We start from the raw sequence: 14,362 nt of genomic DNA, 5'->3' as shown, positions 1-14,362 counted from the left end.
CTCGCTTGAATATCTAAGGATGCCTCACCTTAGGCTCCCTTTCGCGCGGGTCTTAACAGCCAGGGCAAGTAAGTAGACTTGGCGAGCCTCCGCGCCCCAGATGGGAATTCAGCCTGAAATTAGAGTGAAGAGGAGAGAAAAGAGAGAGAGACACGGGGGAAACCAGTCCAGCAAGTAGCTCCGTCCTCTATTGTTCAGAAGGCCTTTTATACTTTTGATAAAACATGGAGATCAGTGGGTAACACAAAGTTATGCAGCGTTAGCAGCCCAGAGTCTTATCAAAACCAGGCTTTTCTCTCTGCATACCTAATTGTATACACAAGTCTTAAGTAATTTACATCATCTTCCAGCCAAAAGGGCCCATTAACATTTGACAGCCTTTTTTCTGATAAGGGTTTGTCAACCAGAAGACTTATTTGTGTTGATCTTCCCAAGGTCTAGTGCCGCTCTCAGAAAGCACTAAATAAAGTTACATTCTTACACAGCAAAGATACAGCAACTTATAACAAGTAGAGGGAGTACAGTGATTTACAGCAAAACAGAAGCAATTAACTCAAAAGTCTAGTGTTGCTAACATCAAAACTACTATGTATCTTTTTCTACATCCTGCTTACATTGAGTAACATCCTTCCAGGTGCCTAAAAGATGAAGAATATGGAGGCCTGGCAGCAATCCTTGAGTCAACAGTGAAAACCCGTCACCAGTATAATTTTTAACTCTTTAGAAAAGGCTCTGTATCTTTAAGATGCTTTCAAGCTTTGTGCCTCTCGCGATTGGGGGGCTGTAAGCAATTCACAAGCTGTAAGAGGTCCGGGGGAACCTGTTAGGCAAGCTAGAGAGCAATCAGAGGGGTTTTAACTGAAACATCCCTTTCAAATGCAGAAGACTAAAGCCCTGATTTGACTTTTTCCAGAGAATATTAGAAGAGTGGAAAAGCAGGCAGATTCTTACATTTTTTGGGGGGGGTGGTGGATGCTCAAGAAATTCCAGGAGGAAAACCTGAGGTCTGATTAGCCTTGCCATCAGAGCTCTTGCCGCATGACCTTGTTACGGGTGGAATTCCTCACGCTGGCTCCCGGCAGAAGACCTTTACCTGGAAAGGTGCTCAGGCCCCTGTCCCCTGAGGACAAGGCTCCTCCGCTCCCTGGTGTGGTCAGTCACCTGTAGACACCTCTATTGATTTTTTTTTTTTTTTTCCCCTATTGGGTTTTTAGATGGAGCTTTCACTTCAAGGCAGCCAGTGTTTAAGTGTTCACATATGGATTGGTTCCTTCATTTGAGTGCAGGTGGATAAAAAATTGTGTAGGCTGTCAAGCTCTGAGCCAGGCCAAATCGCCAGGTTTGGGTGATTCCTAGAGTCTTCTATGAGAAAAAGTGGATTTTGATCCTGTGTGCAGTGATTCGGGGATTTTGTTTGTTTTTCTCCTTTTGTGTGCTTTTTTTCATGGAAAACAACAAAAATATGCATCCCTGGAAAGGGAAATTTGTAGCTTGCTTGTTTATCTCTTACGTGTCACCCAAGCCTTCCCAGCTGAGGGAAGAGGGCTCAGAGAGTGGTTGAAGGGATGGAAAGAGAAGCCCTGGTGGCCCACTTTTCTGACATCCCTTCTCACTTCTAAGGGTTCTGATTAGATCCTTCCAGAGCGGGTGGTAATCTAAAGCATAGTTGGAAGCCCTGTAGCCTTGTGGCCCCGCTGCTCTCATATCGTTAGCATCCTCACTAGGGCCAAGCGGCCACGAGCCAGCTCGTCCTCGCAGGAGGCCTGTGCTGCCTGACTTGCACAATGAGGAGACCCTTTAGAACACAGGAGACTGCGGAAGCGGGGTTAAGAGCTCTGGCTTGGAATTCAAGTGCTATTGACTGGCTCTGACCTTGGGCCATTTAGCATCTCTCAACCTGATCCTCGTTTGTAGACTGGAATGAAAAATCTTACATTATGGGTTATGGTGAGGATTCGACATATTGACATGTATGAACTTCCTAACACATTATCTGGTAGATAGTAGTTTTTTCCTTGTTGTTTAGTGTCTCAGTTGTGTCTGATTCTTTCCTACCCCATGAACTGTAGCTGCCAGCCTCCTCTGTCCATGGATTTTCCAGGCAAGAATACCGGAGTGGGTTGCCATTTCTTACTCCAGGGGATCTTCCCAATCCAGGGATCAAACTCACGTCTCCTGCATATCTCCTGCACTGCCGGCAGATTCTTTACCACTGAGCCACCGGAGAAGCCTGGTAGGCAGTAAATACACATTACGCAGTCGCTGCTATTTTAGTTCTTGCAAACAGCGGTGGTTCTTTTCATGTGTACATCCATGGAATTAGAGAAGCACCTTTGAGGTCGAGCAGCGAGTCAGGCAGGACCAGGCCTGGAGTCCGTGACTCAGGCTCCTGGTGATGCTCACAAGTGTGCATCACACTTGTAACCCACCAAAGACTCAAGGTAAATGCCTCTGAGCCAGATTTTTACTTCCCATCAGGGTGTACCTTGGGGATGGGCTTCCCAGGTGGCCCTAGTGGTAAAGAACCTGCCTGCAATGCAGGACACGTGAGAAATGAGATGCTGCTTCAGTCTCTGGGTCAGGACGATCCCCTGGGGGAGGGCATGGCAACCCACTCCAGTATTCTTGCCTGGAGAATTCTTGCCTTGTGAGCTATGGTCCATAGGGTCTCAAAGAGTCGGACACGACTGAAGAGACTTAGCACACACACATGCATACCTTAGGGATGGAGCAAGCAGAGATGGACCTAGGAAATCTTCATGTGGATGGGGGTGGATGGGGTAGGTGGGGTTGTAAAGAGACACAGTTACATAGCTTTGGATCCTCCAGTGAAGAGAGATCTCTCTACAGAGTTCAGGAGACTCATTCTCCTAGACATGAAATTCTGTTGCTTTTAAAGAACCTCTCTCCCCAGAGTCCAGGTAGGGGTTGCCTCCAAGGAGAGGACGGCTGGGAGCGGCAGGGCTGCAAAGGGACTTCAGCCTGATTTAGGATTGTTTATTTTCTCTCCTTTAATAGGAGTTGAAAGAGCTGAAACAAAAACGACAGATGGTAGTAGTTGGTACTGTGTGGCAAGAGCAGGCAGTGTTTTCCTTTATTTTAATTTCTCAAAATAAAAAAAGTCAGATATGCAGTTAGTCAAGCAGTTTAAAGATAAGTTTCCGATAGTTACATACTTTAGAACAGTGGTTTGCTTTTCTGTTTTGGATTTTTTTTTTTTTTGCTTGTTTTTGGTTTCTTTTGTGCTTGTTTTTTAACATTTTGAGGAGCATTACCCTCTTTGAGAATCTAATGAGGTGATGATTCTTTTTCTGAAAGAAGGAGCTTTCAGGAAAAAAGTCTACAAGGAATGAGAACAGTCTGTATGAGCTGATGTGTAGTGGTTTCCTGCACAGGCATTAGTGTTTAAAAAGAAGCAAAGTGTAAAAGAGTATCTGTAGTATGCTATCTTTTGTATAAGAAAGAAAAGGATATTAAAAATACTCATGTAAAGGTTCATTTGTGCAAAGAAGATACAGGAACGATGGACCAGGAGCTAAAGAGGCGGAGTGGGTGGGAGGAAGTAGGAAGAGGGGAGCATGAACTAGGAATGAGCGGGGAGGGACATTTGTCTGAGCACCTCTCCTGGCAGCGGTGACTCCTAGAGCCCTAGTGAGAGGCCACCTGGCCCAAAGGTCAGTAGGAGTTAAAAGTAGCCAGGATGTGGTGGACTCAAAATGGAACATCAGCAGTTATAATGGAACCTGAAAGGGGTGCAAGTGAGAAACAGGCGCAGGAAGGACAGCTGGAAAAGGTGTTTTGAGTGGGTTATGTAAGGTAGAAGGCAGGAGGAGAAGAGGGCAACAGAGGATGAGCTGGTTGGATGGCATCACCGACTCAATGGACATGAGTTTGAGCAAGCTCTGGGAGATGGTGAAGGACAGGGAAGCCTGGCATGCTGCAGTCCATGGGGTCCCAAAGCGTCGGACACAACTGAGCAACTGAACAACAACATGTAAGGCTAAAGAGGAAATCTGCACAAATACTGTATTAGTAAACTTGTTTCTCATAGGGGTATGGCAGTAACAATTCTGAAACTATGTGTATTCCGAGACTTAACAAATACACTGTAGATAATGAGAGCCAGGTTTCTCCCTGAGAGAAGTTACAGATAAGGCACGGAGGAAGGTTGGAACCAACTCTCAGTATGAACACATGGCTCTTTAATCCACATGTGGACTGCTAATCCACATAAATAAAGGTATGTGTATACGTGTGGGTTAGTACACACATGTTTTTTTCTGGCTGTGTTCTACTAAGATCTAGAAGCAATGATACCCTAGTAGCAGTGAATGTACTTAGCACCTAGATCTTGGTTTTTAAGTACCATTCTCCCATAAAGGGAACCAGGGCTCCTTAGGAAATGGGCTGATCCCGGGGTTGGGGCAGGGAAAATCCCAGAGGCTGGAACTCCTCATGTTATCAGAAGTAAAGAAGTGCTCTAAAGAGATCTGAGGGCTAACCAACCCTTGGGAACTCCCAGTGATGAAATCTGGAACTCGTTGAGCAACAAGATAAATGCTAGAAGCCACAACGTAAAATGGTCATCTATGAGTTATACAGATAGGAGTAAATACTTGAGGAAGTAAATAACTGGGGATAAAGCCAGGCAGTACGTAGCCCACCCTGAAGCCCGTCCTCTGCAGGAGGGGTCGGCAGACTTTTCCGGTGAAAGGCTAGGTGGTAGGGATGTGGGGGCTGCAGGTCATGTGGTCTCTGTCCCCGCCCCTCAGTTCTGCCGGTGTGTGCGAGCAGCCGCAGAATCCCTGCGTGAACAGGCATGGCTGGGTTCCCATGGGATAGCTTACAGACCGAGCAGCCTGGGGGCCTAACTGCTGACCCTGTCCTAGAGAATGCCTGTGTTAGAAGACACCAGCTGATTGTTTCCAGCCGTTTACAGAGTAGATCTGGTTGCGTTTAGGGGGTAGGAGGGCTACAGCTGAGACAGGTGAACTTGTAACTGACAATCCGTGTTTCTTGTGGCTTCAGAATTGCAGATTTGGAAAGAAACAGCTCTTATTTATTATGTCTCTTGTTTGGATTTCGTGTGTACCTGTTCTGGATGGTGGTATATAGTTTGGACTTTGCACTTCAGACCTAGATGGGAAGCCGAGCTTTACTCTCCCTAGCCATGGGACCTTGAACACAAGTCGTTTAACTTCTCTGAGTCTCCATTTCCTCATATTTAAGACAGTAATGTTATCAGCTCTCAGGACAGGATTTCTGGACGAATCCCTAAAAGGAGCTGTTGTACCACGTATTTCTCTAGGGGGGGAAGAAGGGAGTCAGTTGAGGAGCCTCTTGGAAGTTTAGGCCCACAGCCTTAGGATGTTGGTTGTTGCACCCAGGAAGACCTCCGTGTGGACGGCCGCGGCTGTGACGACTACCGATGTGTCGAAGTGGAGACCGACGTGGTGTCCAACACCAGTGGGTCTGCCAGGGTCAAGCTGGTGAGTGCTGGGCCCATGGTTTGTACTGATGTTGAGGAATGGGTCGGCTCTCAGGAGCCAGCCCCTCTGGGCTTTCAGGGTCCATTTTGTTCCAGGGGAAACATAAGACCCACAGCCAACTCTGGGAGGGGGTCTGTGTAGATCTGAAGGACGCCTCTCCTTCTTAAAGGGCCCCTTTTCAAGTCCCAGCACTGATCCTAAGGAGTCCCCAGAGGCGTGTGTCTGGGAGACGAGGGCGTGGTTGGGTGGCAGGCTGTCGGCCCCGAGTGAGGCCCCTTCTTGCTTGTGTCCACAGGGTCACACTGACATCTTGGTGGGCGTGAAGGCAGAAATGGGGACGCCGAAGCTGGAGAAACCAAACGAAGGTTACTTGGAGTTCTTTGTTGACTGGTCAGTACTCTGCACATGGTTTTAAAGAAAAGCGATTTAAAAGATAGATTCAGAGAATGAACCTCTGGTTTCCTGCTGAGCCCACTTTTATTTTGTATTTAATCATCCTTTATCCAGCCAGCAGGTATGTGCCGAGTTCTCTGCTGTGCCAGGCCCAGGGAAATGCAGGTGGAGGCCTGGGATTAGGGCCTGCCTTTGTCCTGATAAGCCAAGCCGGGCCTCATTTTCCCCGTCTGAGAAAGGAAGGGGCCTGCCAGGCCGTCCAGCACACGGTAGTTACAAGAGTCATAGGAAATGATGGGTGTCACTGAGCTTTGAACAATAATCATTTATACCTGACAAGACTCATCTGTGCTATAAGGCCCCATCGGTCTTCCGGCTCTAGCTTTGCAGAAAACTTTTCATGACTCGCTCGGCAGAGCGGGGACGAGGACCAGCCAAGCATCTCGCAGGCTGGGGGCTGGCAGCCAGGCAAACTGCGTGGGCGCAGGGAAGAGCAAAGACTCTGCACCCTCAGCAGCCAGCCGGCCTCGCCACTGCCTTCTCCGCCAGCTGTGAGACCTCGGGCTGGTGACCCAGCCCCTCTGTGCCTAAATCTCGCGATCTAAAGAATGGAGATGATGAGACTGGGGTGATGATGAGGAAGTTAGGTAATGAAAATAGAGCGAGCACCCAGTCCTTACACATTCCATGGGCTTTCCAAAGTGTTCTTTCTCTCCACCTCCCCTTCGAAGGCATGGGGCTTTTCACCCGGCTGCCGGCCCAGTCTCATCTTCTACCTGTAACTCCCTCTTCCAGCCAGCAGGGGCGACAGCGAGCCTTCCTGAAATGGATGAGGCTGTCTTGGTTCATGCTGGGTGCAGATATGTAATAGTGATACTTCACTGATGGAGGGGCAAGACCGCCCCCACAGTCGGAGAGTTCCTGAACAGACTCGGAGGACTAGCGTGGAGCATGTCGTTGTACTCAGAGCTATGATTGTTACAGAAACACAGCAACCTGTGTGTGATAATTTTGCCTAAGGAAACCCATTAGAGACTCAACACCCAAGACTTTGACTGGTGACGCAGGCACCGTCTGCTTTACACACAGTGAAGCTGCGGACTCCCAGAAGGAAAGCAGGCGTCTGGCACACACCGTACGGTGTCTGCACAGTCTCAGCCCAGTTTACCGCTCACTGGGTCCTCTCTTAAGAGCCGAGTGCCCAGATGCGAGCCAAGGGCCAGCCTCGTAAGCAGGCCCTTCTAAAGGTAGCAGCCGCCTGTGATGTCAGCCCTTCCCTGCAAAGATGCTGACCCACACTTGCACGGTGAGTTGCAGACTTGCAGTCTTCACTTCCAAACACAGACATTGGTCCCCACAAAACTCCAAAACTCCACAAGGGGTTCTGAGAGGGTAAGTGACTTTCCTGGGTTCACACAGCTAGTCATGCCAGCTCAGGTCCAGCTGTGAGCCTTTGCTCTTCCTATTTCATACAGCCTGCAGAAGCCAGCCTTGGCGGGATGCCCTGCGCCATTTCCAGAACGTGTCTGTTCATCTTTCGGGCTAGTTTTCGTCCCAGTGCGTTGCTGCCCCTAGTCCCGGTCCCCTGGAGCAGTCTCCCCTCGGTTCTGCCCAGCCACTCTCAGCATTCCGGGTCATCCAGTGGAACCAGCCCATCTTTTAAGTTGCTGTACATGGTGGTGACCTTGTTCAGGCCTCCAGCTTATCCTTTCCTTTGCTCATGGAGGAAGAAAAAATGCCTCTCTTGCCTTGATCTGTCTGATTCAGTGCGGTAAATAGTCACTGAAGAGCAGATACCACGTGTTAGGGGCTGTCATCTGCTCTCCTTTCTTCCTGTTCGTTATCTCCTGCCTCATTCCTCTCAGGCAGATCAAAGGCAGGCAGTGTGGCCAGGCCAGGGAGAGTGCTGCACTCATGCTTGCTGCAGGGGCCACGTTTCCCTGTGGCTCTGCGTTTCAACATGGCTCGAGGTTGGCCCACTGCCCGTGGCCCTTTCTAGTCCCGGCTGGAGAGGGTGGCTCTAAGGCGGGCGGAGCCTTTGAGCAGCCTCTTCCCCAGATCTGGCTTGTAGAAGTAAGCCCGTCTCTCCTGACTGAGAGTGGCTGCTCTCTTTCTCCTCTTCTGTGAGTCTCAAGAGAACCTCAGCAGGCCTAGAAGCCCCACTTTTCGGGGAAGTTCTCCTGAATCTGTTTCTCAAGGTGGCACTCTTCTTCACGGAATCACTGTGAGATTCATAAAACCCCATTTTCCTGCAAACAAGAGGTCACCGGGCACCTCTGGCTGCCACGTTTATCAGAAGCTTATTTGTCTTCAAAGAGCAACTCACAGTTGTGTAAACAAACCCCCTACACTTTGACGCAGTGAATAAGAATGGCTTCCGGGCACCTGTGGCTGTGCCCAGGCTTCAGGGTGCTGCCCCAAACCCCACCTGGGCCCCAAGCGTGGGGCTTCTGCCAGAGAGCTCAAGGCACACACCCATCCACAGGCTGAAAGAGAGGTGTTACCCAGTGGGAGAAAAGCAATTGGGTGGTGGTGGGACCCCCTCCTGCTTGCCTGAGCCCAGCTTGACTTAACTACTTGCCAGCAACCTTCATATTTTTGATTATTTCAATTCCCAGTGGTAGAGAGGTCACGGAAAACTAATTGCTTTTCTTCTAATTGCTTCTACTTCTTTTCATCTGCTTGGAATCAAATACGGAGCCTGGGGTAGACACCTTCCCCACCCCAGTGATTTTCCCTGGGTCTCAGAGGTGATGCCCTGAGGGAAGGGTACCTGAGACACGGGCCTGATCCCTGTACCCGTGGAGGAGGAAAACAATGGGGTTCCTGAGCTCTGCTCCAGAGATAGCTGGCAGCACCTTTAGCTGGGAGCGGACTCAAACCTTCTAACTCCTGCCTCTGTGTCTGGCTCATTAGTTGTAGCCTGAGAGTAGGCTGTGTTACAAGAAGGCTGAAACTTTGGGAAAGATGGTTCCATCTGAAGGCCAGAAGGTGAGGCTTCGTGAGCTCGGTGGGTCACTCTGGTTACCCCCAGGGGCCGTCCGTCAGGTCCCTTCCCGGCTCTTTGGCCACCGGTTGATGGGTTTAGGGACTGTGTTTGGTCTCGAGAAGCTTCGGGTTTTAGCTGGGGCAGCTGGGGAGAACACACTTCATTCATGGACATTTCAGCGTGTCCCTCGCTTTTCACTCGTCCGGAATCTTAACTGCTTTTAAGTGTGATCACTTGTTTTCTTCACTCACGCTGAACCTGGATTGGTTTCAAGCCCTGAATTGGTGGGTGGAGCCACTTGATTTCTCTTCCTTACCTACTTCATGCTGCTTGAAGCGGGCACCGTTCTCCTCGGCCGAAGGGTCGAGGGTGGGGGCAAAGCAGAGAGGTAACCTGCAGAAGTCATTTGAGGCTCGCTGGGCTCTGAAAGTCTGCAGAGCTGACGAGGTAACTCTCCCAGAAACTTCAAACGAGGGCTTAAGATCAAACACTCAGAAAGTGCCACTGTTCCCATACCCTTGGGGCGCTTCAGCAGGCTTGGAAATGAGCAGGCCCCCAGAGGAGTCAGGGGAGCTGGCACCTGCCTAGGGGCTAGGGGCCTAGAGGGTGAGGCCCGGAGTCACCCCTGGCCCACCTGGCTGCAAGACTTCACGGCTCTGCGGGCGAGATCGATTGCAAGGGGAACAACAATGGGCCTAGTGTCTCAAGTCCTGCTCCAGGCAGACATGGCCTTGATCTCAGCCTAATCCAGTCAGAGCAGAGATATGCCAAGCAGGAGCAGGGTGGAGGTGATGAGTCAGGAGGCTGGAGAACCGGGAGTGGCAGCCTTCCCAGGATTTTTCTGTTTATCCAGCTCCATAAGCGATTTCCTAGCAGCCCTGGAAGAGGGGCTGGATCATACTTTATAAAGGATCTGAATCAGTTTCAGTAACTGTAATTACAGAAAGCACTTGTTTTATGCCGTAAAACCCCGTGTATGTTCCTCGACTGAAGAATATACAGTGAGGCCTGTGAACCGGGGGCTGAGGTTACCAGCCTGCATTCTTTCTCTCTCTCTCAACTTGGTACTAAATAGAGAAGCTTTTTTATTTAGGAGTCCCTTGGTCTGCATTCATTGACTCCAACATTTGCGGTCTAGTTGTAAGTCCTAAGACCAGAGCACCCGTTCATTACCTTGAGACATAAGACATAAGACGGGCCCAAGAGCGCTCACCTGACTGATGCTAGGCTACAAGCCAAGCATGCTGAATGACACATTCTGGGAGGGCCCGGGAGCTTTCCATGGTCTCATGGGCTTCTAAATCCTCCTTTCTCTGGCTGGCAGCTATGCAGAAAGGGTTAACCTGTTTTTGTGTGTTTGGTTTTTTTTTAAGGGTTGGAGGGAGAAATCATTTAAACTGGGAAAATTTTCCACTTTAAACCAGAGCAGTGTCAAAAAAAACAGTGGGGTGTGGTTTTGTTGGTAGATTAATTTAGCCAACTGGCTTGGGAAGTTCTTAAACCGTCCCTTTGGGCTGTAGAAGTTAATGAATCCATCCCGTCATTAGTCACACCCAGGAGGACTCAGCCTACTGTAATGAGGGAAGGATAAACATTTCAGGCATAAGGACCTCTGCAGGATTTGTCCACCCAGAGCTCTGTACAGATGCGCTGTTAAACACTTAAAAGATAGGACTTAATATTGATGGCTTAGGGTTTACATTAGAAACAGGTTGTCTTTTGCTGGCTCTGCAAAATAATGAACTTGGTCCCTAGTGACTTGATTAATTTACCATCAATGAGCTGCTTTTCATGGCTCGGTGCCCAAGTCTGGCCGAGGCCGGGAAGGAACGGCGAGGTTGCTATGGCAGTGCTGAAGTTTCTCTTAGGGATTTTTAAATGGGGGAGTTCTCCTGGCTTGTAGTGGTCAGGGAAGACTGTATGATGAGAGGAGCAATGTTATTACACAACGCTACACTCTTGTTTCAGGATTCATCTTATATCTGTGTTAGAATGGACCAGACAGAAGGGACAGTGAAACCTGTGAGGAGGTGAGGTTTGGTTCAGCATACGCATGGGGTGGGCACAGCCTTCGGCCTCCACAGAGGTTTTGCTCGGGCTGGAATCCCCCTGCCCGTCTATGGTCAGGCCAGCTTGTCTCATCTTCAGGTTCAAGACCCCCTCCAACCCTCAAGACCGACTGACATCCCCTGCGACCTTCCCTGACCGTTTCTGTGTGCCTGTTTCCATGTGACTCCCTGCTGCGTCCCTGGAACTGCTGACTTGGGTCTGCACCTGTCCCACTGTCTCTAGGTCGCTAGTGCCTAGTCCAGGGCCTGGAACCTTCCGGGGGGACGAGCGGATGGACAGGGACCAGAGAGCTTCCACGTGTGGTTTTGTAGAGACCTACTGAAACAACCGATTTCTTGTCTTTCTGGGCCTTAAATTCATTACAATAAAATAATTACTGGGGTGTCTACGTACTCCATGCATGTACCAAGGGCTTATTTTTGTTAAGGCAAAACCCTCAAAAATTTCCTATTAAAACACTGAGTAGTGCTTGGGGCGGGGTGGCGGGTCGCACATACTGATGCTTGCTCCTTCTTTGTTGAGGTCGTTTGGCATTAAATTCAGGAAGCTAAGAAGGCCAAAGCACTTCTCTTAAAAAATAACAAAGTAAAAGCGGTAACCAAAGTGAAGAGATATTTAAGTCAGCAAACAGTTCTTAGTTTCCTGCCTTTCAGTACCATGATGATCTAAAGTTTATGACAGAACTCTGACATACTATTATATATGTCTCTTTTTAAAAAGTTTTAATTGGAGGATAATTGCTTTACAATCCTGTGTTAGTTTCCGCCATACATCAACATGAATCAGATATGTGTGTATATGTGCATATCCTCAATAACCCCAGGAAAGTTTCTGTGCCTACACTGTGGCTTTGTCTTGAGAGTATCATCATCTGGGGTTGGTGTGTACACTGTCACCCCTCTGTAGACCAGACTCATTCTCTCGGCCTCCTCCTTCCTTGGCCTGCCAGAGAAGAGTCTAGTAAACGTTCAAGATATGAGTTCATTATTGCTGGCGGTGGTTCATTTCACCAGTGTTCTTGCTTCTCTCTGGATAAAAATGGCTTCTGTGAGAAGTCAGTGGGCATTCCCACCACACACAGCAGCACAGCCAGGCACGGTCCTGGCCTGGTTCATGGCCTGTGTCTGGACACTGGAAGAGGGGCAGGTGTAGCCTTCCCACACGGGCTTTCCTCCCAGCGCCCCCCAGGGAACCCGGAACAAAGCCTGCCCCTCTGCTCTGCATGCGACAAGACTCACCCCTTTCCTGTCGCCCTTCTGTGTAGTTCCGCCAGTGCTGCCCCTGAATTTGAAGGTCGCGGAGGCGATGACCTTGGCACGGAGATTGCTAACACCTTGTACCGGATATTTAACAACAAGAGCAGCATCGACCTCAAGTCCCTGTGCATTAGCCCCCGCGAGCACTGCTGGGTTCTCTACGTGGACGTGCTGGTAGGTCTCACGCCACTGCGCCGGCCACGCCCCACGTCTGTGGGAAACCTGTGGGCCTGCTTTCCTCCCTGAGCTTTTCCCGTCTTCAGGTGGATACTCTCAGTTTCCAGGGTGAGACTACTTGGGGAAACAGTGGTCTCCCATAATGGTTTTTAACTTACATACAAGAGATGTGCAGTAGGGCACGGATGATGCCACCTGACAGTAAATCTGCCAACAGCTGTACCATGGTAGCACCCAAAATTATCCACAGAGGTTGTCTGGGAAGAAGGAAACGAGATATTCTGCAGACGGTGCCGGCAGAACTGATCGGCAGAGTTGCAACGAGGAAGATGAGCATTCACCTGCATTTCTGTGTAGCCGTTACAGATGCTCTGCCAGCGGGCACTAGCCTTCCCCACTTATAAGTGAGGCACTGAGACACAGCGAAGTCAAGGGACTCTGCCAGGGGATCTCAGCTCGTGAGCAGTGATCCTGGGCTCCAAAGCCAGGGCTGTTTAACGCCAGAGCCAACTCGTGACCTCACCTCATCCTCCCTTGAAAACACTGTAGCCCACCTACCCTGACCCCCTTGTTTTCCCATGAGGACCCGAGGCCCTGCCTCTTTCCTTCTCCGAAGTCTGTGCCTGCAGGCGTCTTTCTGGTCTAGCCCTCCATTTCCTTCCTGGTGCTTCCCTCCCAGTCACTTGTCTGCCCGGTTTTGGGCACGCGGCAGTAATTCCTCTGACAGCTGTGCTTTATTTTGCCAGTTTCTTGCTCATGTACAGGCTCTTACTAGGTCTCTTTCCCTTTAATCTTGTGAACCTTGAGGTGAGTGACTACATCTTCCACTTCATACTGAGGGCAGAGGGCAAAGCCAGGGACCAAACAAGTCCTTTCATGAGTATGAAGATAAGGCTGATCTTGTGGACTGATAGTGAGCTTCATTACTGGGAACAGCCTGGCTGTCTAATTGAAACAGGGCAGGGCTTTCTGGAAACTTTGAAATTAGTTTGCTCATAGATGGGGCAGAGCTAGCCAAAAGAGCAGTGCTTAACTGTCCAGCAGGTTTGGGTCTGTTCTGAATGCTGATACTTTGGGGTAAAAATAATGAAATCACAAGTTCATTTCCTTTTTTTCATCTCCAGTCTGTATTTGGAGTTTGATTCCTACTAAGCAGGAGTTTGATTCCTACTAAGCAGGTAGTTTTACAGGTGCTGGTTTTGAGGAGGGCGGGAACTGGTAGCCTATAGTCATTGCCAAGAGTCATGCTTCACAGCTGCCCAGGGAGGTGCCACCCCACACACTTGTGGTTCGTTAGGAGGCTGGCCCAGCGAGGGGGCCTCATGCACTTTTGATTTGGACAGGCTTGTCCTCTCAGTGCAGCCTCTTGCAAAACTGGTGAACATCAAAGAGACACTGTCTCATCTTAGAACCGTAGGCTCCTCCCATGAGCAGGGATACACGGTGAACAGGAGCAGCTCAGGGTGCACTGGGTCCTGGTCACCCGCAGGCCTTCTGCGTCGGAATTTCTTCTCCAAAGGGGTTGTCAGCAACGAAGATGGAGAAGCTGTGGACACACTGGACAGTCTGTGAGGAGGACAAAGGGAAGATGAAAGAGCAAATTAGGATATATTTTTAAAGCACTTGGCTGATGCCTCCTGTGTGCCAGACACTTTGGAGGACTTTACAAAGACTCGTATGTTGAACACCTCTGGAAGATAGAGTGGCTTTCACCCTTCGTGAAGCCTGGAGAAGTGGGTCCAGACTGGGGAAGTCAGCAGTCACCCAGCAAAGACAGGAATCGAAGCAGCCTGTCCAGCACCAGCGTCCAGCCGTGCAGCAGTCTGTACGTGAACCAGGGTGCAGGGGAGCTAGTCCGGCTGCTCGACCGACATGCTGCAGTTATCAAGCCAGCTGGTGACACAGGCTGGGAGATCATATTCTGATAAGCAGTAATTATACGAGGTGGTAGGAGAGATGCTTGGAGTCTACTGGAGGCTTGCCCAGAA

General features: G+C 49.7%; 1 protein-coding gene across 4 annotated transcripts in view; it reads left to right on the top strand.

Moving 5' to 3' along the window:
• The window catches only part of EXOSC7 (exosome component 7), a 28,099-nt gene that overhangs the window by 5,440 nt on the left and 8,297 nt on the right, over positions 1 to 14,362 (top strand). For 2 of the 4 annotated variants that reach the window (XM_004018523.6, XM_060402621.1), the window contains exons 2-4: positions 5,388 to 5,489; positions 5,785 to 5,879; positions 12,206 to 12,371. In XM_004018523.6, coding sequence (XP_004018572.3) covers positions 5,388 to 5,489; positions 5,785 to 5,879; positions 12,206 to 12,371 — 363 coding nt within the window. Of the gene's footprint in view, positions 1 to 634; positions 3,995 to 5,387; positions 5,490 to 5,784; positions 5,880 to 12,205; positions 12,372 to 14,362 lie in introns of all 4 variants that reach the window. The other 2 variants (XM_060402620.1, XM_060402619.1) reach the window with 2 other exon arrangements.

Source organism: Ovis aries, chromosome 19 (genome assembly GCF_016772045.2).
Source record: "Ovis aries strain OAR_USU_Benz2616 breed Rambouillet chromosome 19, ARS-UI_Ramb_v3.0, whole genome shotgun sequence".
Lineage (NCBI taxonomy): Eukaryota > Metazoa > Chordata > Mammalia > Artiodactyla > Bovidae > Ovis > Ovis aries.
The sequence above is the reverse complement of the archived record's forward strand: the minus strand, read 5'-3'. Positions and strand labels throughout refer to the sequence as shown.